The sequence below is a fragment of the Chanos chanos genome, chromosome 4, assembly GCF_902362185.1.
Source record: "Chanos chanos chromosome 4, fChaCha1.1, whole genome shotgun sequence".
NCBI lineage: Eukaryota > Metazoa > Chordata > Actinopteri > Gonorynchiformes > Chanidae > Chanos > Chanos chanos.
This window is the reverse complement of record NC_044498.1, coordinates 43,140,301-43,163,566: the sequence shown is the minus strand read 5'-3', so window position 1 is coordinate 43,163,566 and position 23,266 is coordinate 43,140,301. Positions and strand designations below refer to the sequence as shown.

The 23,266-nt window shown below is 40.5% G+C and overlaps 1 protein-coding gene across 1 annotated transcript; it reads left to right on the top strand.

Annotated features, from left to right (window-relative positions):
- The first annotated feature begins 12,667 nt into the window (after window positions 1-12,667).
- utp25 (UTP25 small subunit processor component) lies at window positions 12,668-18,669 on the top strand. The gene is made up of 12 exons (XM_030771570.1): window positions 12,668-12,768; window positions 12,940-12,979; window positions 13,772-13,943; window positions 14,094-14,366; window positions 14,487-14,575; window positions 14,913-15,305; window positions 15,477-15,693; window positions 16,008-16,210; window positions 16,661-16,843; window positions 17,056-17,165; window positions 17,429-17,674; window positions 17,885-18,669. The coding sequence occupies exons 1-12, from the start codon at window positions 12,668-12,670 to the stop codon at window positions 18,138-18,140; spliced, it is 2,283 nt and encodes a 760-aa protein (XP_030627430.1). The 3' UTR covers window positions 18,141-18,669.
- The last annotated feature ends 4,597 nt before the right edge of the window (window positions 18,670-23,266 follow it).

The following is a 23,266-nucleotide window of genomic DNA, read 5'->3' as shown; positions in this document are numbered from 1 at the left end:
CCCAATGTCCTCTCCCTCTTTTCCTAACCAGCAGGAAAGCCAGTGACTAATTAACCATTCTTTCCTATGACTTTTGCGTCCAGTTAGAGTGTCAGACGACTTACAAAACTGTTCTATTTTCAAATTAACAATTAGAAAGCCTATGCTTTTTGCCTGATTGAACTCCGTAGATGGTTTCTCTAGTATTATCTGACCATGTGTATTTTAAATGATCAGCTGAAGGGATTTTTGAACCAAGAACTTTGATACTTTGCTGATGTTTTTCTTTGACAAGCCATTTGTCAGCTACCTTGTTAGACATATGTAAATGTTACAAACATGATTAATTGAACATCAGTGCTTTGTAATTTGACCTGGTGATGGCATCTCATATATGGCATGGTGCAGTATGTAAGAGTTGCTTTTTAATGAGACTGAAAATAATACCTGCACATCACCAGATCAGTCATTACCATTAGGAAAATGACACTATACAAGCAAACCAGACATAGCTGGCAGGCATTCTTAACACAACCTAAAGGCCAGCATGTGATTTTGCAATCACCAGCGCAGTTACACGCAAGACCCACGTCCCAAATCTGTCACAAAATAAACATCCCAGTTTCCAGACACCGATGATTATCTGGACCGATAAAGGGCCTTGCAAATCACTGCTGTTAGCGGTAGCTCAAGAACGATTTGACGCTTGGGTTAAGGAGGCTAAAAAATAACAGCAGTGGCTCTCCTTCAAGTTATGTGGATGGTCTGTAACCCAGAGCGTGTTTGCTTTTCACTGGTGTTGGGCCTGACGCTGTTTCACATACCACTGACCCCCACTTTGGATTTGTTTTTGGAGGAAATAAACAGCTGCTTTTTGGGGTAGGCTTATCAGTCACGGTCTGTTTGGCTAGGGACCAAGCGCTACAAACACAGTCTGTACAGTTGTCAAGGAGAGGGAAAGTGGAGAATGGGAGGCATTTTCATCAGGTAACATACACAACTCTCATTTTTTCAGGAATGTTGGCAATCGAGATAGGGCAGCAAGTGTCAATTGCTGATGGGAATCACACGTAACCGCTCAATCAAAGAGTGATTGAACATTCTTATTTCCTTTTTTTTTGACTCAGGAGGGAAAATCAATGGGTTACATTTTTAAAATGGCATGTCATTCCCACTTTCTCTCTCTCTCTCTCTCTCTCTTACACACACACACACACACACACACAAACAGCAGAACTGTTTCCAGAGTTTGCAAATTCAGTATGATTTTTGAAATGATAGTGATGTATAATGAGAATAGAGAGCTTAGATTGCAAGTCCTTTACCTGAACTTGTTGAACTTGTTTTTTTTTTATGTAAACAACCAAAATGCATTTGTCTGAGTCATCTTGGTTTAATTTCACTCAATACATTTGTTGCGTAATGCTGGTCTTACTGTAAACAAGTATCAAACGACATCTTAAATCCTGTTCAGGAGTACTTCAAATGTTTCGGTGTCTTGCAGGTAGCTTTGTGTGTTATTATCCACATATAGGTTTAAGCTAATCCATTGGACCTGCTAAGTGGGCCTTCACTCTAGTGAGCTAACTATAGTTGATCAACTTTGGCCCTGAGAGAAGAGTCTATGAATACTGCATATTCAAAAAAAAAAAAAATCTCTTCTTATCTATTTATTTTCGTTTTTGGAGTGCATCCATTCCACAGACAAACGAAAGAGATTAAGACTCTTATATTTAATAAGCTGATTTTATTGAAACATTGTGTGGAATATGGTTGCCTTAAAAAAATGGAGGGAAGATTTCCATAGCAAGTCATTTATATAAGATGGGAAGACTAGTCTGAAACTTAGAGCTATCAACTGTTTTTAAGGTAACTACACAGTGGTTTAAGGACGCACTTACAGAATACTTTTTTGATGATTTCCTTTAGCTTTGCTTACGAGGGCCTTTACGAAGCATACATTACTCACATTTCATGAGGTTGATTGTGCAGCGGGTTTGAATGATGGCTCTCGGTGTTGGTATCCAAACAAGGCTCAGGTCGGCTTGTCAGCTTGCATCACTGAACCACTGCGGCTCATTAAATCCACAGCTCCCTGTGTACATAGGCGTAACAGGGTAGATTAGAGGAGAACAGTTCTGAAATAACAACCCGGCTCTTCCAAAGCGCTCCATTTACTCAGCCACAGCTATCAGCATTGTCCCCGACAGGCATTCCATTTGCATGTAATTCTCAATGTGGGAACAATTTGAGCATCTAATTGGATGACTCGCAGTAGAATCTGTTACTAACCTTACCCGCACTCCTCTCTCTCTCTCTCTCTCTCTCTCTCTCTCTCTCTTTCTCTCTCTCTCTCTCTCCCTCTGTGCTGATGAAGGCCAGAGTATTTGTTCAGTGGCAAAGGATGAGGCCATGTTGTGTAGACAACATGGATTAGTGCAATGCAATATTGTTTTCTGTGCTTGAAAAAAGGAAATGTTTTTTAGAAAAAAAAAGGCATTTATAGCACGACATCTGCTCACATTAAAGCCAGTCGTCAGAGGAATAGGCCTGTGGTTTTGGTTATCCTTCAAATTCACAAAGTAAACACCTAGACTTGTGTTTGGTTACATGGCCCTCGCTCTGTTCACAGTGGAACAATTTGGAAATCCTAAGAATTCCCAATGAACTGAAAAGAAAAATTATGAGTGAAAGAGAGTGGAATGAATTCTCAGATGACCACTGGGTCTGATAAGACTCAGTACGCTGGGAAAGAACATCCCTCATTTTGAAACAGTGATTAAAAAAACACATATATACACACAAAGCCTCTGCTCCTGAAAAACTGCAGACTCACACAGTCACATACACATACACACATCTACTAATACACACACACACCACACACACACACACTTACACACACACACTCACACACACACACACACACACACACACGCACACACACGCACACACACACACACACACACACACACACGCACACACACGCACACACACACCCCACACACACACATGTTTGTATTCATATCTTACTGAGGAATTTTCATTGACTCCCGCCTTACAGTAAGTAAAGAATAATAACCTCACCCTACCCCTAACCCGAACTTTGACACTAACCAAATAAATATTTTGACCCTTTTTATTTTACCAATAACAATAATATCACTTAAAAAAAACGTTTAAACTTGTAAGGACCAGCAAATGCCCACTATACAACCACCACTTTTCAGATGTTTCTACCATCACAAGGACATGTAGTCTAAGGGGCAATACAAAAACATGTTACACACACACACACACACACACACAGTAAAAACTGAATAAAAAAAATAAAAACTAAAATTACACTGATATTATGCAGTCACACACTATTGTGCTCTAGGAACTATTGAGACAGTGTTTTCTGCTACAACAGCCATTTGAATAACTGTAACTGTAAGTAAGTTTAATAGACCATACAGTAAACAGTCACCAGACTGAAGCTATTTATCATTATGGAGAACTGCTTCATATAGTGAATGCCATTTGTCCTTTAACCACGGGCCAACATTTACTGTTGTTTGTGTTTTACTCACGTATAACAGTCCATATATAATAGTTTATAGCATTTATAAAAGTTTGGAGTTTAATTCTTAAAGCAAATCACAAAGTAAATATTTATACCTCTATAACCTGCTTCAATCAGTATTGTTTTAGATTTTATTTTATTAAATGAATCCGGTATTTACATTTATTTCGTCTGGTTTAATTATGCCATAAATAGATCCATACATATCGCAATGTGGCATTCAGAGAGAAAAAGAAATACTACCCCTAGCTGCTCTAGCATTCAGACTACTGATGACATGGAAATGGTGTCATAGTTTTTCAGGCCTGAGGGGATCGGACTGAGAGCAGCTCTCAGTTTATGAATTGTGTTTCTTCCTATTTTCTCTCTGTGATGTCATATGAGAAGCACTCAACTGCTCTCACCTTTTGTTCTCCGCAGAAGGTTTTGCCAAGTCACACCGAGTAAATAACTGTGTTATCACACTCTTGGCCATCACAGAGGAAGATATCACCCAAACAGTGATCATTTTTGATAGGGCAATAGAAAATATGTCTGTTTTCAAATGACGTATGATCGTAAGCCTGAGAAGTCACTAGGAAAAGAGTTGTTTTCGTCCCTTGATGTTGAGTAAAATCTCTTTCTCTCCTGATAACGGTTATTCATTTCACTCCACTCAGGGCTAAAAATAATCGCTATGTGCTTTATGCGTGACTTTTCTTTCCTCCTGTGAAATGGAATTCATATAATATTCATGTTGGGTTGTTTAGTTTAGTTTAGTTTAGTTTAGTTTAGTTTTGTGCAATATTTCTACATTTTTACTGTTCTTGGAAAGAATGAAAATCTTATGTGTCTCAGGTTCTCAGGAGGAACCCCAATGAGCAATAAGAACAGAGAAAGAGAAAACATAACATTTTAAATGCATTTAACAAATGCATTTATATATTCGCCGTCTCTTGAGTAGAAGAGAGATGAGAATTCATGTCGAAAAGAGATGAAACAGAAATAAACATGCTATCAGTATGGATATGAGGACATCTAGTGGGCATTCTGAGTGGGATATTCCTTTTCTTTCAGTCAAAGTAAAGGAGAGATGGTTGAAGATTTAGATGGATAAACTTTGGGACAAGACTTCATTCATTTTTAGAATAGGATGAATAGTCAACCAGTTTTAATTCTTGCAGAGTGATGGATTGCTAGGTGAGAAACAGTGAGAGACATTGAGAGTAAACACAGTTTTGCAATTTCAATTGCAATTTTGCAATTGCTATATACCCTCTTTCCAACATGGTTACAGTTTGTAATGTTACCTTCAAATCAGTGTCTGTAATGCCTGAAATGCCTAATGGAGAAGGAGACAGAGAGACAGAGACCTACTACATTAGACCGATATTTAATGGGTACAGCCCAGCAGCTGGGAGAGAGGCATCAAACAGGTTTTTAGATGTTTACAGTAGTGTCTTTTCTGTGACTCATTGGAAAGTGAACAGTTCCAGATCTAAAACAGTAGTTTGTAGACGCCATGTGTAATTAGGAAAGTGAGAAAGAACACCTATCTTCACTCTACCATGCAATTATTATCCTCAAAAAAAAAAAAAAAGAAAGAAAAAGAAAACCAAGACATTTCCATATTGGATCTCATCCCTCACTCACCCACACTCACCCACAGACATTAAACAAATAGTGTTATGTGCACAGCTGTGAATTTAGCCCTGTGAGGCATGTCTGATTGAAGTCAATCTGTGGCTGGCAAATAGGCTACAGTATTTTCCAACAGAAGTGAGTTAAACCAAAGATGCAACATTCCTGCAGAATACCTCAAAGATGTACCACGATTCTGCTTGCAATTATTTATTACTGATGTCGTCAACACGTTTTTCAATTTAAAGTGTTGTTTGTGCATAGATGGTTTTAATTGACTCAAGTAAATCCATTTACAAGAACAAACATTCATATTTTACACATGAATAAAGAGAGGTTGGGTTTTAATGAAATGGCGTAATTTAGAGCGAGCGAGGTTCCGCGAGCCAAAAGCAACACTGCAAAACCCATACGATACAAACCACCCAACACCCCCTTCACACACACACACACACACACACACACACTTCTCCAGCAGAGAACCTGTAACTCAATCCATCACCATGGTCGATGAGAGTCGGCGTGAGAGACTAACTCGAGATGGCAATGCCATTTGATGCGTCTTTTCTCGTACCCCTTCCCCACTGAAACCTCTCTCCTGAATAATTCTGTCATTCTCCCTGACTGAGCAGATGAAACCTCGCAGAGGTAGGAACCGATGGGTGACATATCAGTGTCTGAACACTCTCTTGGTGGGGCTAATGTCTCTTTCAGTCTGTCTGTCTATCTGTACCTACAGCTTCCTAAATCTTTCACTGCACAGCTCTAGAGTTAGGTTCGGTGAACACCCCCAACCTCCAATCAGTTACGGTCAGGTTTGGTGGCTGAACAATCAGCGGTCCGATATTAACAAACCGCGACCAATTTGACAGATGTGATCTCCGTGTCATTCGTCACGTCACGGTTACCAAGTTACCGGGGCCCTGATATTCGATAAATAGGCAAGAACGGGATCCAGCGGCCTCAGTGATATGTCAAACCCCTTAATCACGCACACGCTATTGAAAACATATGAAAGTCTTTGGATGCGATGCTGGAGTTCCCCCCCCCCACCTTCTTTTTCATCTCTCATGCCCTCTAGTGCAAATAGATTTCTCATGTTTTTCCACGGTGTGGTATCGCAGGAGGAGTCATCATAATCCTGTGTATATTCTTGTGGGGGTTTTTTTTTGTCATTTGTGAAAACACCTCATGCTACCACATGTGTGTTTCTCTCAGCATGGTGCGTTCGAGTGAGGCTGTTCTGTTCTACAGCACTCACCAGGTGCAGGTCTAATGCCAACATTCTGCCTGCAAAAATCTGATTTTTATCAAGTGATTTGTGCGTGGGGGGGATTAGTGTTTATGACCTATGGTTAACTTTCTTTTATTCCTTTTTCATAGTTGTTGTTGTTTTTTGTTTTTTTTTTACACAATTAAGTCTTTTTTTAGCGATAAATACAGGTCGAAATATTCATATTTTTCTAATATGGTGTCACTCCTTCCAAGTGAAAATGATCTGCAGGATAACGTTTGTTTTGTTAGAAGTTCAATTTCCAGTCAAGCACAGTAGCAAAACACTTAATGATAATGGAAGTCTATATTCCACACATATTTCCAGCTTCAGGTGAACTCAGAAACGAAACAAAGATCAAACAGAAAAAGTGATTTCGGGAGATTAACCGCTGAAAGTTAACTTCACATGCGCGGAGACGTCCCTGCAGGACCGGTGTGCAGGCTGCTGTTCTAATAACTCTCTTTTTTCCTAAGATGTGAGTTTCTGCTGAGCCGCAGGGGATCGGAGGACCTGGCTGCAAGGAGAGATGCTGGGGTAAAGAAAGAGAGAATAGATGGATTGGAAGCCTGTGGAGGAAAAAGAGTTCCAAAAGAAAGCCGGATGGAAGATTGAATGACGGTGCTCCTGCGGAGAAGCAAAATGAATGACCGTGGCAAAGAGCTGCAGCGTTAGCTCGGAAAAATCACGGAGAAGAAAGCACAAGGAGCACTGTGTCGCGTGTGTGTGTGTGTGCGTGTGTGTGTGTGTGTGTTTAACCACAGTAACATCCAGTTTACCGTTGCATGGCCCCACTAAGTATTTCCTGTGCATGGTGGAGCAAAGCGGACCCTTGATGTGGGGACAGGGTATTGTTTTCTTTAAAACATTTCGATCTGAAGTTCTCGCTACCCCGTCCTCTACCGAGGAGTTTTCGGATGGTGTAAAATTAAAGTAGGCCGTCACCCTCTCCGTGTAGGTATATCTAAAAATATGAAAGGAGTTCACAAATGAGCTGTTCACAATTCATCGAAGCATTCTTAGCATTCATTCATTCAGCTAAGTCATTCTGGGTTGTTATGTTAAGTATGTGAATCATGTTTAGTGATGTGCAATGTAAACCATGATTAGTAATCCTATAACAATGGGTGGTATTGATCTGATGAACTGATTCAGTCATGGTGCATGTTTGTGTGTGTGTGTGTGTGTGTGTGTGTGTGTGTTGGGGAGGATGGTGCATACTGTTTTAGAAGGAAGCAACAACAATCTTCATTCCACAGGTAAGGGAAAACAGAAACCCTGAAGAGACAACATATCCTTTCAGACTACATACAATGCCTCATTCATCAGCCGTGTAGCACGTGTGGGCATGCTCTTGCAGGTGAGGTTAGGCACGGGGCCACATCACTGCCACACTCACACCCCTCTGGTGTCTGTGTGCTTATTGCAACACTGAGGAAAATATGATAAATGGTGGAATTTTGTTCCTGCTTAACAGATTATGGGAACATTGTCTTATTCATCATTCTACTTGGAAATAGTTTTTGTTACCTGTCAAAGAAGTAATTCAATATCTTTTGTATTATCTGCGGGCAGGCCACCATTGACGTTTATGGAAAATACAGCGCTGATTCAGTGCTGATTCGCTGATTCAGAATGAATTCAACTTAGATCTTAGATAAATTCAACTTCACAAAAGTCTATGCACACTCTGCGTCTAACATATGTGCCTCAGGTGTAGAACTCAAACTTTGAGAGTGAAAATTTGAAAAAAAATAAATTTAAAAACAAAGTGAAAAATTTGTTTTGCAATATTGTACTCATAAAGTTGTCAAGCCCAGGGAATCTTTCTTCATCTCTGTGGGCGATGAGTGTGAACCCGTTCTCAATTTGCTCACATTCCTTTTCATGCTGTTTTTTTTTTTTTTTTTTCCTTTCAGCTTCTAGACGAACACTGTTAGGTGAGCCATTTTGTGTTTCAACTTCAGCACACAAACGCCCTCCCATGCCCCCCCCCCCCACCCCCCCACACACATAGACACACACACAGACACACACACACACACCATGAATATGGTTGTACGTTCAAAGCTGTAGCAGGGTACTCACATTTCTTCACACACACACACACATTTTTTCGGTTCAGCTAATGACGATTCAATTTGCAGTAAGTAATGTGTCTGTAAATCATCTGGGTATTTTCAGGATAATTATTGTACAACAGTTTCCTTTTGAGAGCACTAACACATTCTCTTAAACTCCACAAAGGAGTATTAACTGCGCAAATTTCTTCTGTTGGCAGTCACAGTCAGGGGAACTTGAAAAGGTCAGTCTGAAATACTAATACATGCTTCATCATTTCCTCTGAGAATAAATAATGTTATATTATTGCTGTACACAAACCATACAAGTCATCAGCATTAGTTATTTGATCTGGTCACCTAAGTATCAAAGCTCTGGTTGTCTGGTTGCATTAACATTAATGTAATCTTTAGGTCAAACGTATCAACATTTACAGATGTTAACCCCATTTGTAAACCCTACTTTTATATTGCAAAACTAATAGCAAGGCCTATGATTGGTGTCTTACAAATGCTTTGACTACCGACTGCCACAATTTTGCCTATGTTACTACGTCCTCGAGTTAGTATTTGAAAAACTGTTGGCACGGGGAAAAAAAAAAGGAATATTAAAATATCTGGGAGATGTCTACTTGAGACCTCAGCTGACTATCATTGTATTGATTCTCTTTTGGACCAGTATCAAAGATTGATTCATGAAAGCAGCTACTTCATTACCTCAGTCTGTACACCTATAGTGATCATTTACCACTTATCTAATAAGAAGTCTGTATTGTACAATGTGCCAAACCTGGCATTGAAATTATTGTTTCATTCCAGAGCTCTTATAAGAATATGTGAAGCCGAAATTGCAAAAGGTTTTAAACCTTTCACGCTTTCGCTTCTGAGTACTGACTGCAAGCGTAAAGTCGGGACTAGAATTTCTGGCCACAATTGAATGCACCTGTGGATTCGACTTGTTATGTCTAACCTTCTCCTTGAAAGGTTCTTCACTGATGACTTGACCATCTTAGCAGCTGGCAGATCTCAGAGCAGACGGATCTGCTCGCTATCAATATGGATGTGTACTGACTGTCCATTGAACACCTGCCCAGGCTCAATATTTAAGCCTGACCCCTAACCGAGTCTGTTTGCTCCAGCATAATTTTTGGCCCCAAATGATCTTAAACTTGAACCTTTTCCCAAAAGCCTTAACCTAAACCTGAAACAGACTAAACACATGGTTATCCAAAGTTTCACAGGTGCTTTGCTTAGTGTGAAAATGAGTACAGTAAAAAAGCTAAATAAAATGTATGTGTCAACTACCTTGTACTACAATACACAATTTACTTATCACTGTTTGAATTAAATATACATTAGAAACATACATAAGAAACAAGCATGAACCATTAGTGTTGGTCTGTAAATGTGGGAAGGCTGCAGCCCTCATCATGCTCCTTTCTAAATGGTGCAAAAATGCACATTTACACTTGTCTAGTCTTTTTGAACCTGGCAAAAATCGGTTACATGCACTAATGTATCGACTTTTCAGGAAAGGTTGCCTTAATTCTGCTCTTGTGCCACATCTCTGCGCCTGTCCCGTAACATTCAGACCCCGGGGCCCAACCCAGGTTTGATTTATTCGTGAATAAAAAAAAAAACAGGCCATATCAAGTCCTTACCCGAGACATAGAAGCTGGCCCCATCAGGCTTGAGATGCAGAGCTCTAGAGTCCACTACTAGGTAATACTCAAACCATCTGGGCACAAAAACTACATGGAAACCTTCAACACGTCTACTGCCCATCCCATCGTCCCAACGCCAACATCTGCATCTGCTATCAAGCTAGACCTGATTTCTCTGAGGCGCTGCTACACAGCTATTCATACACCGCTCCCAATTAAAAGTTATAGTCACTTTGATTTTGATGTGGGCAATTTAACAAGTGCCCTATAAACGTGTACTTTTTTTTTTTTCCAGAGTTGATGTTGTTTCTTCTTCAATTTCTTTATTAACTTGGAAAGCACTTCAAGAAAAACTCTTTCCCCAAACACATGCTAGCCAGCTGCCACAGGTCAAAATGAATTACCAACAATAAGCATTTTGGAACACAATGTTGTACAACTCCCCTGAGTAATAGATTAATAATTGTGTGTATTTAAGAGATAAAACAGCCTCACACTCTTACAATAGCGCTATTTTGTTGTTTTAATTGTTTGAAGGTTGGAGTGATTTCTTAAATAGAGTCGTATTACCATCTAATTTCTTACAACCTGCATAGTTTAAAGTCATTAGATCAAATGACTGATTAAAAATTGGACTTTGATTGACCTGAAGTACACAGTGTGTTTTCAGCATCATTGGAAACACGTCCGCTTAAGACACACTTAACGCATCTGCTTACCTACCTGCCTTACTGTCTCAATGCTTGACTTCGGCATACTCAGCGTGACAACACAGACCGAATCCTACAGTGAGTAACCATGCCCTGTTATAGAGTGGAACGTAATTACACCCAATGCACCTGCGTTTAAACATGATCATACCATGTCCATGATGTCAACGTATGTTTAAGTTACTTTCAGGACCCAGCCTGTCGAAGCACGCACTGGTTTAAAGGAAAAGAATGGACCCATCATGTCATCTAGCCTCTGATCTGAAACATGCAATGAAAATTTGCTCAGGATATTCATATTAAGTGAATGATCAGTCAAGCCAATTGTGGATCTAAAACTAGGGATAAAGAGTTATTGGAACAAAATACATGCCCAGGACGTCTTGGACCGTTTCAGTCCCAGAAAGTGGAGGGTATCCCACAGACAATGGTCCAAACATCAGACTACCTATAGACCTCCATCGCTGCCTTGGCTTGGTACTAGAGAGAGGAGAGTGGGTGGGTTAAGGAGACATTCACCTCATCACTAAGCTGGCATCAACTGCTATTTTTCTAACCTTTGCCGTGTTTATAAGTCACCCTAAAGCCATAAAGTGTGTGGTTCATTTATTTCAGTCTGCCTTTATTTTCCCTGGATGGCTGCCCCTCGTGTTATTAATAGTCGGGCTAATCACAAACAGGGCATAAGCTCTAAAATACACAGCTATTTGATCAGGGTAACATATGGTATCTGAGGAGCTGGAGAAGTGGGTGGGGGTTAAACAATGCCCTGTGAAAAAATAAATAAATAAATAAATATATTTTTAAAACATACAGTGCACTATAGCATTGCATATGTTTTCAGTTAATCAAATGGAACCATTTTCAGTGAGCAAATCAATTACATACCATTTTCTCAGGCCAAGCCAGAAAACTTCGGAGGAACAGTCAAGTTAATACATGTCAAGTATTGATTCAGTTATGAATCTCTGGCAAGAAAAAAAAAGGCATGATAGAGCTCAGTGATGAAGACTTTAGACTTTCACATCTAAAGAGATGTTCAACTCAATTCTTCAACATATGTAAGGCTGGTAATCAGTTTAAGTTGTGACCATGAAAGTACACACAAAGCAGTCCATGGCTTGGCTGTAAAGGTCCAAACTAGGGCATCTAAACTTTAGGTGATGTTAAGTTTTAGGCCAAACATTTCTGTCATGTGCTATAACTTACATATATTAATGTTGTTAGTGAAACCATACATTTTTTATATAAATGAGCATTATTTACCATTAAATGTATTAGTATTTGTTAGGAAAGCATTTTTCATCTACATTCCTAGACTGTTAAATTAGTCAGCTCTTATATGTGTTATTTAATTATTGAAACAAGAAACAGATTAAACAGTTTGAAAGGAGACATTTAAAAACAATGTTGTTCATGGACCATAGCTGTTGTTTTAGGTTGGTGATCTTCAACACCACACAGCATATTTTCTCATATGTGTATAATTGTTGCAGGGTGTCTGCAAGAAAATAGCAATGTATAAAAACATGCTCATGGCAAAATTTCGAAACAATTCAACACACTGAAATTTTGGTGGAAAGAGACATGTTTACTAGCTATTTTACCTTGAGTACTGTTAAGTATGTCTAAAAGTCATCGAATCTTTTGACCATTTTCTCATAGAGAACGCTTACTAAAGACTGTAGTGTTCCGTAGTACTCCAGTCCGTTAGGTGGCGGTAATGACATAGTACAGAAACAAATTCCAAAACAAGCGTAGAAGAACTCTGGCTGTCACACGTGTGTTCTATCATGGGGAAAAGAAAGCAAAGAAACCAAGTTATAAGCAATTTAACCAAAAAACAAAAGAAACATCTGAAGGAGTTTGGAGAGCAACATCCCTTTCACGATAAGTAGGAATACTTATTGATTGGATACAAAAATGAATTACAAATTACCAATATGAAGCACCCGGGTTACTTTAGCGAGCTAGATTTCTGCTATAGTTAGTTAGCTAGCTTGCTAACTGGCCGGTTGATCTGTAATTTCAAATAATCATGTCTCTCTCCACTCTCATTTTCCAGTGTCGCTGACAGACCAGAGAAAACACAGATTGTTACCCTGGTGAGTATGATAGTATAACTAGGAATGGTTCTGATGTTAACTCTGAACGACACGTTTATAGTTGACATGCTCGTCAGTGACTGATATGAAGTAGCAAGTGTAGGCTTTAACTCTGTGGGTGCTTTGGAGCTGGAGCACACCCAATATTTCGGAGTGAAACACATAAAAATATATTATAGCTTACACGTATATAGACAATATATGTAGAAAAAATATATACAGTATATGTACGCTTAATGCAAACGTAATTATGTAACGTATTAAAACGCTACACTGTTTTCCAGATGAAAAGTCCAACTTGAATAGCAAGCTTTACGATCCATGTAAGGTATAATATTATAACCAGTTGTAGTCTCCGTTTTGTTTTGCATCATGTCTTTTTTAAACTAAAATTTCGGTGCTCTGTGCTACGCTTAACTGGAACGCTGTGACACAAACCTAACGACGCCTGGTAAAGGTTAGACTGAATGCGCACAGGAATAATAGTACGATGGAAAATATGAGTGTTTGTTATCCGACTGTCACAATCCGCCAGCATTTAATATTTACATGGGGGCTGGAATATCCAGTGCAGCGTATTGCATGGTTATCGCGCTTATCTAGGCTATTATGGATGGATGTTTTTTTCTAAAATGAACACCCCCAGTCATTTTCATAAATTAGTGCCAGTGCGTATAAGTCTAACCGTTGCAACTTCAGGAATGTTTATGCTTTGTCGTTAACATCTTATGAGGCGTTACGAGATGCGTCAGCATTATTTGTGTGCATTTGTATATGTCCTTGTTGTTGTAGCCTGACAGTCCGGAACAGTCGGACGCCGAAAGCGATATTTCTGTTGAAGAGGAGCAGCCGTCCGCCTATGAGAAACTACTTTCAACCATGAGCCGACGTGCTGTAGATGAAAGCGATGAAGATGAGAGCGAGGACGAGGAAGAAGAGGATGACGAAGAAATCTCAGATGAAGGTGAGAAAACACTGACATGTGACAGAAAACACTTTGCTCTATCTGGTCCATAATGAACAAAACTGACGTTAATACCGTCGGTTGCCGAGATGATTACTGTTCATGTAATGCCCCTTTGTGTATTAAGAACACATTTGTCTCTTTCTTAAGGAGAAGGAGAGAGTGATGGATTAGAGGAGGAGGAGGAGGAAGAAGAGGATGAAGAAATAACTGTAAAATCAGAAGAACAAGAATATTCCAACAATGTGGAGAAAGGAGCGGGGGGAGAAAAGAGTGATGAAGAGGAGGAAAACGAAGAGGAGAGGGATGGGGAGTTTACAGATAAGAAACATGAAGCTCAGTTCTGTCTGGAGACAAACATGCCTGGAGAGGGTGAGCAGGAAGAAGAGGAAAGAGCCGCAGATCAACAGCAGGATAAGGAAGGTGAGAAGTACATCTTATCAGATATGTGGCATATTTTGGGTAATTATAGCATAGCTCGGTTCTGGTAGAATTCTGAGTGCTATCAGCTCTGCGGCAGCTTGTTTTCTTTTCTCTCTTAAGACGCCTTTGTGAAACACATGGATGTGGAGCTCAGTGATGATGACGTAAAGAAAATTGCTGAGGGTACGAAGAGCAGGACTCAGATCAAGGTACATGACTTCTGAGACGCAGAAAACTAATGATATTTTTAACCAGTTTATGCTTATGTCGACTTTTCACAGGTATTCATTTAGCTGTCTTTCGTATCCAGATCAACTCTTCTTAACAGGGCTAGCTACATTGTGTAAATCAGTTAGCTAGCTCTAGTAATATTGTTAAGCTCTGGGCATGTGTCACACTACAATTAAAGTGACTGATCACTGTAAACTAACACCTCCTAGAATTTTCATAAATGAAGTTTTTTTTTTTATTATTTAAATTTATTTACGCATTCTGTCTCTCACTCGCCGTCTCTCTCCACTTCCTCTAATCACATCTATTCCTCAGTGGCCAAAACTAGGAAACCTTCAGTGTACGTGCAGCCTGGAGAGGTTCCCTCCTGTTGGACAGGCATCGTCTGTGGGCCTCCCTAGTTTCCATAAGACCCTGGAGGCCAACTGGCAGAATCTGAACCAGGCCTTTCAGCCAGCAGGCAGCCCAACCCCAGAGCTGACTGAGTTGCAGAGGGAGTTGCTGGGGCTTATGGGGACCTACAGGGACATGTATTTTTCAGAGAGCTCTCCCCTGACCGAGGCCAAGGAGGTCCGCAGTGCGTACTGTCTCCACGCCCTCAACCACGTCCTGAAGGCCAACTCCAGAGTGTTGGCTCACAATGCCCAGCTGAAAGAGTCTAAGACAGGAGATGAGGAATTCAGAGACCAGGGTCTGACCAGGCCTAAGGTAAGAATTACCACTCATGTATTTATCTTACCTTATCTTACCCAATTACACAAAGTGTGTGTAGACCCATTCTGTTCACGCCGTAGCATTTTTCACAGTAACAAGTCTCCCTGAACACTTAGGTGCTTTAACCCTTTTTACATGTAAAATTACTATATTCTATCTGCGCAGGTTCTTATCCTGGTTCCATTCCGAGATGGGGCTCTGCGAGTGGTTCAGACCTTCATCACCCTACTGGAGACCAAAGGGAAGAAGATGGACGTGAGCAATAAAAAGAGGTTTAAGGATGAGTTTGGAGAGGAACCCGACGACAGACCTCCCAACCTGTTACGGCCGGACGACTACCATGCCATTTTCTCTGGCAATGTTGACGATCACTTCAGAATAGGTTAGCCGTCAGAAGTCCTCAACGTATTAATTATACAAATGAAATGGGTAGTGTTTATATGTACCCTGTGAAATAAACGTTTTGATACTAAGTTAGCACGAAGTCGGTGCTTTATTTGTTTCTGATCGCATTGTTGGTCACGTCTAGTTAATTGTGTACCCACTACACAGTCTCGTTCCTTTGGAGTTTTTTCTTTTGTCACGTATGTAACTGTTTTCTCATTGTTTCTGCTTTCTTTTTAATGTTGGATTCTTCTTTCACTCTTCTCTGCTTCATTGACCTTAATCTCCCTTTTTTCTCCTCCCCCCCATCAGGTGTGTCTATCCTGAAGCGCAATTTGCGTCTCTATTCACCCTTCTACTCCTCTGACATCATCATCTCGTCACCGCTGGGCCTGCGGACGCTGCTGGGCTCGGAGGGGGAGAGCAAGCGCGACTTTGACTTCCTGTCCTCCATCGAGCTGCTGGTGGTGGATCAGGCTGATGTGTTTCTCATGCAGAACTGGGAACACGTCCTGGTGAGATCCTGGCCCGGAGTACAACACGCCACCACAGGGCATTTATCTCAGATTTCCCTCAGATGTAACCTCTAAACTGGAGGTAGTGGGTGGATTAGTCTCTGTGACTAATCATTAACGTGTTTGCAGCTTGTAATTAACGAGAATCTGTACTTATTATATTATCAAGGATATAAACTCATATGACACCCATACTTTAGTGTTGCGGAGGGTGTCAGACTGTTCCTCTATGTTACCCTGCCAGGTCATTTTTTTCTTCTCAGTCCAGCAATGACACAGCTTATCCCACTGTTCAACTAATTATCAAGCCCTTGATTAGCTCAGTCAGCTGTGGTAACAGAGGGTTACAACAAAGATATGGAGGGCAAGGGGTCCCCAGGACTGGACTTAAAACCCATATACAAATTTGTATATATGTGTAAACATACAACTTCTTTATGTCCATTGCAGCACGTGATGAAGCATCTGAATTTGCAGCCGTTGGATTCTCACGGCGTGGACTTCTCCAGAGTGCGCATGTGGAACCTTAACAACTGGGCCAAGTATTACAGACAGACGCTGGTGTTCAGCTCCATACAGGACCCTCAGATCAACAACATCATGACCAAACACTGCTTCAACTACCGCGGTCAGGTCAGACAGCTCTCCTCTGTCCCATGTGGCTCTCCCTACACGGCCCCTCTAATCTGTCAGTGACTTATCCACTTACTAAAGTCTGTACATGCCAGGCCTCCTGGAATGACTTTTGATGGCCTCGCTCTAGAGGCTCAAAATAAGGCTTATGATGCTAACAAATTTAAAATATGGATCTGTTGCGTGTTCGTGTTCATCTTTTTTCGTTTCAGGTCGCTACAAAGAACTTGCCAAAGGTAGGCTCAATCTGTCAGGTTCTGGTACAGCTCCCTCACGTCTTTCAGATGTTCACTTCTGACAGCTTCATGGATCAGGATGCCAGGTGAGTGTGAAGAGGTTAGAAAACATTAAATGTGTTTCCCTATTTTGAACACAAGGGGGTGCTCTTTACCAAAATACCTTGCAGACAGTTCAGGTCAAAAGTAGATCTTCATTGTTCAAAGGAATATAGATGTTATTTTAGTACTGGATATAATATATAAGACATCACAGATTTTTGACACGCATGAGTTAATACTGGACATTTTGATAAGAACCAGATAAGCCATGTTCATGTGTAAAAGCACAATGCCAATAATCCAACAGGTTTCAGTTCTTTGTGGAGAAGATCCTGCCTCAGTATAGAGACTCTGTCATGTCCCACACCTTCATCTATGTGCCATCATATTTCGACTACGTCCGTCTGAGGAACTATCTGAAGAAAGAAGATGTCAGCTTCACCGGCGTTTGCGAGTACTCCAAGAAATCAGAAGTGAACCGGGCACGCGACTCCTTTCTGAAGGGCGAAAAACAGTTTCTCCTCTTCTCTGAACGATTCCACTTCTACAAGAGGTGGGTGTACGTGCTGGAGTCTCAGAGAGCTTGTCCAGACAGATACGATTAGTCAGATCACGATCACCGTTCCCTAGGATTCTGATCTTCAGGGATGCTGGCTGTAAGATGAGATATTTGAAAAAAATGTGAAAATGCTTCTCACAACTTCCTGTTCTCTCTCTCTCTCTCTCTCTCTCTCTTTCTGTCTCTCTCTCTTTTTCCTCACAGATACACAATAAGAGGCATCAGAAACCTGATTTTCTATGGACTGCCCACCTACGCCCACTTCTACAGCGAAGTGTGTAACATGCTCCAGGCCACCCGAGACGGCACAGACCCTGCCAGTTGGACCTGCACAGCCCTCTACTCGCGCTACGATGCCCACAAATTGGCAGCCATCGCCGGAGCAGAGCGTGCAGCCCAGATGCTGCAGTCCAAGAAGTCTGTGCATCTCTTCGTCACAGGAGAGGAAAAGAATGCGTGAGGGCGAGGGGAGGTCTCAGGAGGACTTCTCCTCAGTTCACCTCCTATGTGAAACACTTAAGACTAAAACCTTAAGACTGGGAACAGTGGTTTCAGACACAAGCATATATAATGTCACATCTGAGTCCCGATAAGGATGTGGTTGAAAACTCAGTTGTAGGGAGGGAAGGAGAGAGGAAAAAGTGTCTTTGCCCAACGAAGTATGGCAGGCAACATTAGAGGTGAATGATGGGTTTGGTTTAATACAACAAATCGTCATTTTACTCTGCCATTTACCCTTTAGTAACTAAAGATGTATACTGAAGATTCACTGAAGAGTTAAGATTTTCATAAGAGCTGAAATGGAACTGAATCTGCTGTCACTCTGAATGATCAAAAGACAAGGATTACAGTTTTTCTCTGACTGGAAGGATTTGATCTCTGTGACAAGCCTGACAAAATCCTGCAGGGATGCCGGTCACTCCGTGTTCCAGTTCCAAGATTTTAAAGCCTTAGCAGAACCGCTGGATTCCCTTTGTGTTCGCTGTGTGACTGCTGGTTCTTTCCTGTTTTCACAGTGATATTTTTTTTACACGTTATTTGGAAGTAAACAAAAGCTTTGTGTTCCAGATTTGAAAGGCCAGGCATGGCTTTTAAGTGTGTCCTCAATGAAACTCTTACATAATCACTCTCTGTTCGTCCTGTTTTTATTTCTCTGAAAATGAGCTTGTTTTTAGGGGGAAATGAGAAAACAAAATGAGTTATTTGCCTACATGATAAGATCATAGCGGGAGACAGATTGTTCCTGTACTCCCCTACCGTCTCTCTTTTTTGGCAAAGGTTATGAAATTTTAATGGCTTAAAGGTTGTCAGACCTTGATTCTCTGGCCTGCAGAAATTTACCTCATCAGTACAGACTCCTGTTGTCCTGCTGTTTGTGACACCAACAGAAATTTGTAGACTTTTTTAGGATTTGCTTACCTTTGTGTAGACTGTATCCATGCTGTGGAAACATGGAAAAGCTAGGGAAGTAATGTTTAGTGAATGACATGTAACAGACTAAGTTGTTTGCATTTTTGTATAATGACAGAGTTTTGGACATAAAAATTTCCAGCAAGCTTGTTTTGTTCCATATCTGATATACTATCATTTGCTGTCTGTCATATTGATTAGTGAGGAAAACTGACTGACTGTCCTTCACTTATTAAACATGTTCTGTCCATTCACAGACATGGTAAGGTTACCAGATTGGGACTTGTTTGATCATCTAGTCACATTCGTGGCCTTTCAGACTGTGTTAAGTTGGAGGTCAGAGATGTAGAGCACATGGGAATCGGGAATCGACTCTATCCACCTTCATACTTCATCGGTCTTCATGAAGAGCACATTGGGTGACGGGGAGGTGGAAAACAGGGAACTGTTGTCAATATTGATAGTATTGATGTGCTATTTAAGCTTTATCCATCAGCGACTGGTTCGATCCTGATTGATTAGCCTCTTTGAGCAATGAGGACTCCCTCTCACTCTTAGTCATGCGAAGCTAATTGGAAACTAGTATGTGGGTAAGAGTAGACTGAAATTACAATGGACTTCATCCTTTAGTCTTTGTATCTCAGTTCTTCCTTTACATTGTCAAGCCTACCTCTTCACTTCAGTAATGTACTGGGGTCTCAGACAAAGATTAGTCTAAGTCCTTGACAAAACTACATTTTGAATGATGATACTTCATCCAAAATGCCATTTAGTTCAGAGGTCATAAATCCCTTTGTCTCTTTTCCCTCATCATGACTGATGCCAGTAGGAACTGTATGGCCAAAAGCCAAATGGGAATAACTGTATTTAAACTCTGCTGACTTATCCAGCCTATGTGATGTTTAGTGCATCAGAAACCAGGGAGACAATAGATCAAGCCTATTCTTAGAATGAGAAATGGCCCATAAATTCAGCTGTAACCCAAAAGCCTGCTGTTTTATTTTCCTCAGAAAAGCAACAAGACAGAACCAAACAGGTCTGAATGAAGTCACAAACGTCTGTGCTTTCATCATGAGGATCAGGCTGTTGAAATCAAGGCCCACAAGAGAGGTCACTGAGAGTCCTGAAGTGAGCTGAGAATCTGAGTTACTTCTCACATTTTAGATGTGCTGCTGACAGACAACTGTCTTCAGAGCGGCTTGATTGACAAATGACTGTGTCCAACCCATCAGGCAAATGAAACATGAAAGCTTACAACATTCTCTTTAGGAGAGGGCAAGCACAAGCTGTTATCTTTGTAGGTCTTGTATCAGTCTTCTAATGCAGAGCTGATCTGTTCCAGAGCATAAACACACCTTGTTCAGACAGAGTGTAGCAAGGCAAGGTTTCTGGTTATGGAAATGCATAATGGGATCCGGCCATGTTGGAACCCTTCACAGAGACCAGCCACACTAGCATTTCGAAAGTCTCTGTTTGCTTTCCCACCCAGGCTATGTAATTACTGCGCATTGATATTTCAGAGCCTGGGGTCACAGTGAGGTCTAATTGAATTTTGCTGTTGTCATCACGAGGTTGTTTTTGGGTGAGACTAGGTGAGGGTGCTAAAATAAACATATCATTTGGTCATGCTCACGGCCAGTGGAAGCCATCGACGTGAGGCTCAATAGCAAAATGGAACTCATGGAACCTTTGAACTCTACACAAACCAGGAATGGAGGCAAGCAAAGGCCACCCTCTACAAAATAATGCAAAAGCCTAAAAAGAAAAAAAGTAGTTGTATACAATGGATTCTTACCAAATCTTACAAGTTTGTAATTCTGCTTCCCATATATATATATTTTTTTTCTCAAGGAAGGTAATCCATGACTGACCAAATGTGGAGTGCTTATAGTATCTTAAAAATGGTTGGATTTTCCAGGACATGTAGCATGAAGGAGCTTGTGGTGGTATATAGATGAACGGCGAAATCAATGTTACCTAAATAACGAACCCCATCCCTTTTTGCAACAGTTGAACTAAATGCAAATTCTCCCTGGTTAGTAAGAGTTACAGAAGTTTTGAATGAAGAGTTTAAGCAGATTTGAACAAAACAGACTTTATCCAAGCTTACAGAGCCACTCATTTCAAATCTTTTAGTACATGCCCCCATTCACAATTATTGATCAAACCACATTATGCAACAGTTCTTATGAAATGCAGTGCACAGTGCATGCACACGCTGACAAATGATCGATCACAGCTGTAGAAGTAAAGACCAGAGCTTTTCAGTCTTCCGACTGAAGCACAGTGGGCCAGACCACAATTTATTGTACAAGTCTTCATAATTTCATTGTCAAATAAGGTCAGGGATACATTGACATCTTATACAGGGAAGTTCCAGAATCTGACAACCCATTAAATATGCTGCTGTTTTGTTCTGTTTTGTTTGTTTGTTTGTTTGTTTGTTTTTTCACATCAAAACTTATTTGAAATAAGAGGTCCCATCACAGTTTTGGTGAACTCAACAAAGTCATCAACAGTCTTGTTGACACCTGTCATGACAGCTTTATGTCTTGGCTATGCCAAATGAAGAATTTATAATGAGGACTTTCAATATACACTCATCAGTAAGTGCACTACAACTGATATTGGCAGACTGAAATTTCCATGCTCATTCTAACATATTTAATTCATATCTGTTACTGGCACACAGAACCGTTCAGCTACATTTAATTTTTAAATGCTAGCTCATAAAGGCTAAGAAAACTCATTGGTGAGACATGAAATAGGTAGTTGTGTACAGTGAAGTACAGCGTGCATAACAGAGGTGTGTTTTGGCCTGAATTTGGACTCTGTGAATTCCTGTCCAGTAACAAATAAGGTCTGACTGTGAGGCACTGATATATTTGAACATATCAGCATGTTTCCTTCAGGTGGGCAGAAAAGCCCTTTTGTTTCCCGCTGGTAGGCTGGAGGGGTGTGTCAGATGCTCTCTGTTTCGTGTGACCCCCCTGTGAAAGATACAGGTGTGACCTTTCAGAAACAGAGAGAGAGAGAGACAGAGAGATAGAGAGGGAGAGTGTGTACATAGCTTTTGTTTATCCACTGCAATACCTCCTAGATTCTGGTTTCTACCAAAAAATACATTCAGTTGCTATACTTAACAAAAACTAGTCTTTCTATTCTCTCTCTCTCTCTCTCTCTCCCTCTCTCACACTGCTTCCCTCATTCATCACTCTGTTTCTGTTAGTTGGAAAAGAAAGCAGCTGTCAGTACCTGAAACACAGACACAAATACACAGTCTCTCTCCCTCTCTTTTTCTCTCTGGTAATGAATAATGAATATAGCTGGATGAGTGTGGTTTGGCTTTGGCCCAAACTGTCTGACTCATGTATACATTGCTCTATCCCTTCCAGCCCTACTTACCATGTCACGCGTTCTCTGCTAAAATCCACTCTTTGGCTATGAACCACAATATCAGATGCCATCAAAAGATCAAAACATTTGACCACGTTTTCATACTCATAACAAAGGAATATCGGATCAATTTAGGTCAGCAGTAAGATGTTTTCATATATCAGTGATGTCATCACCAGTAAACAAATGGATATTTGACTGACTAATATTAAACTGTTCTTTTAATGAAATGTTTATGGTTTATCACAGCTAATCCCTTCACATGTCATCCGTGTTATAGCATAACCTAATAGCTTCAGTTGCTGTTTTTCTTCCTTGCTTGAATTGTGGTCATGAAATATTAAATTGTCTTGGGCATAGGTAGAATTTGTGATGCTCTATTTGATACTGAGTGTAGTAGTAGGTTATATGGTGAAAATGTGTGTAAGTGTGTGTATATGGCTATGAGAGCTTCCCCCAGATGTGCCCTGAGAACAGCTGTGTCTACAAACAGGGACTTGGTCCCAGGTGCATGCATGTAAATGTAGTTTTTAGTTCTTTGATTGCATGTGACATGGCAACCATGTAACAATCTGACACACCGATTAGCTGCTGCACTAAAAGCTTTTTACAGGCGCACATTTCAATTTCTTTCTATTTCTTTAACCCCTTTCACCATCTTTCTCACTCTTGATTTTTCACCTGAAAGAGGCATACTTAGTCATTTGAATCATCTTGAGAATGTGAGAAAAAAAAAATGTTCACTTGCCACAGTTAATTATATTTTATAATGTAAGATAA

Coding starts and splice junctions, on each gene's coding strand:
- utp25 (XM_030771570.1), top strand. CDS start 12,668: ATGGGGAAAAGAAAGCAAAGAAACCAAGTTATAAGCAATTTAACCAAA. Junction 12,980..13,771: donor AAACACAGATTGTTACCCTG/GTGAGTATGATA, acceptor TTGTTGTTGTAG/CCTGACAGTCCGGAACAGTC. Junction 17,675..17,884: donor CGATTCCACTTCTACAAGAG/GTGGGTGTACGT, acceptor TTTTCCTCACAG/ATACACAATAAGAGGCATCA.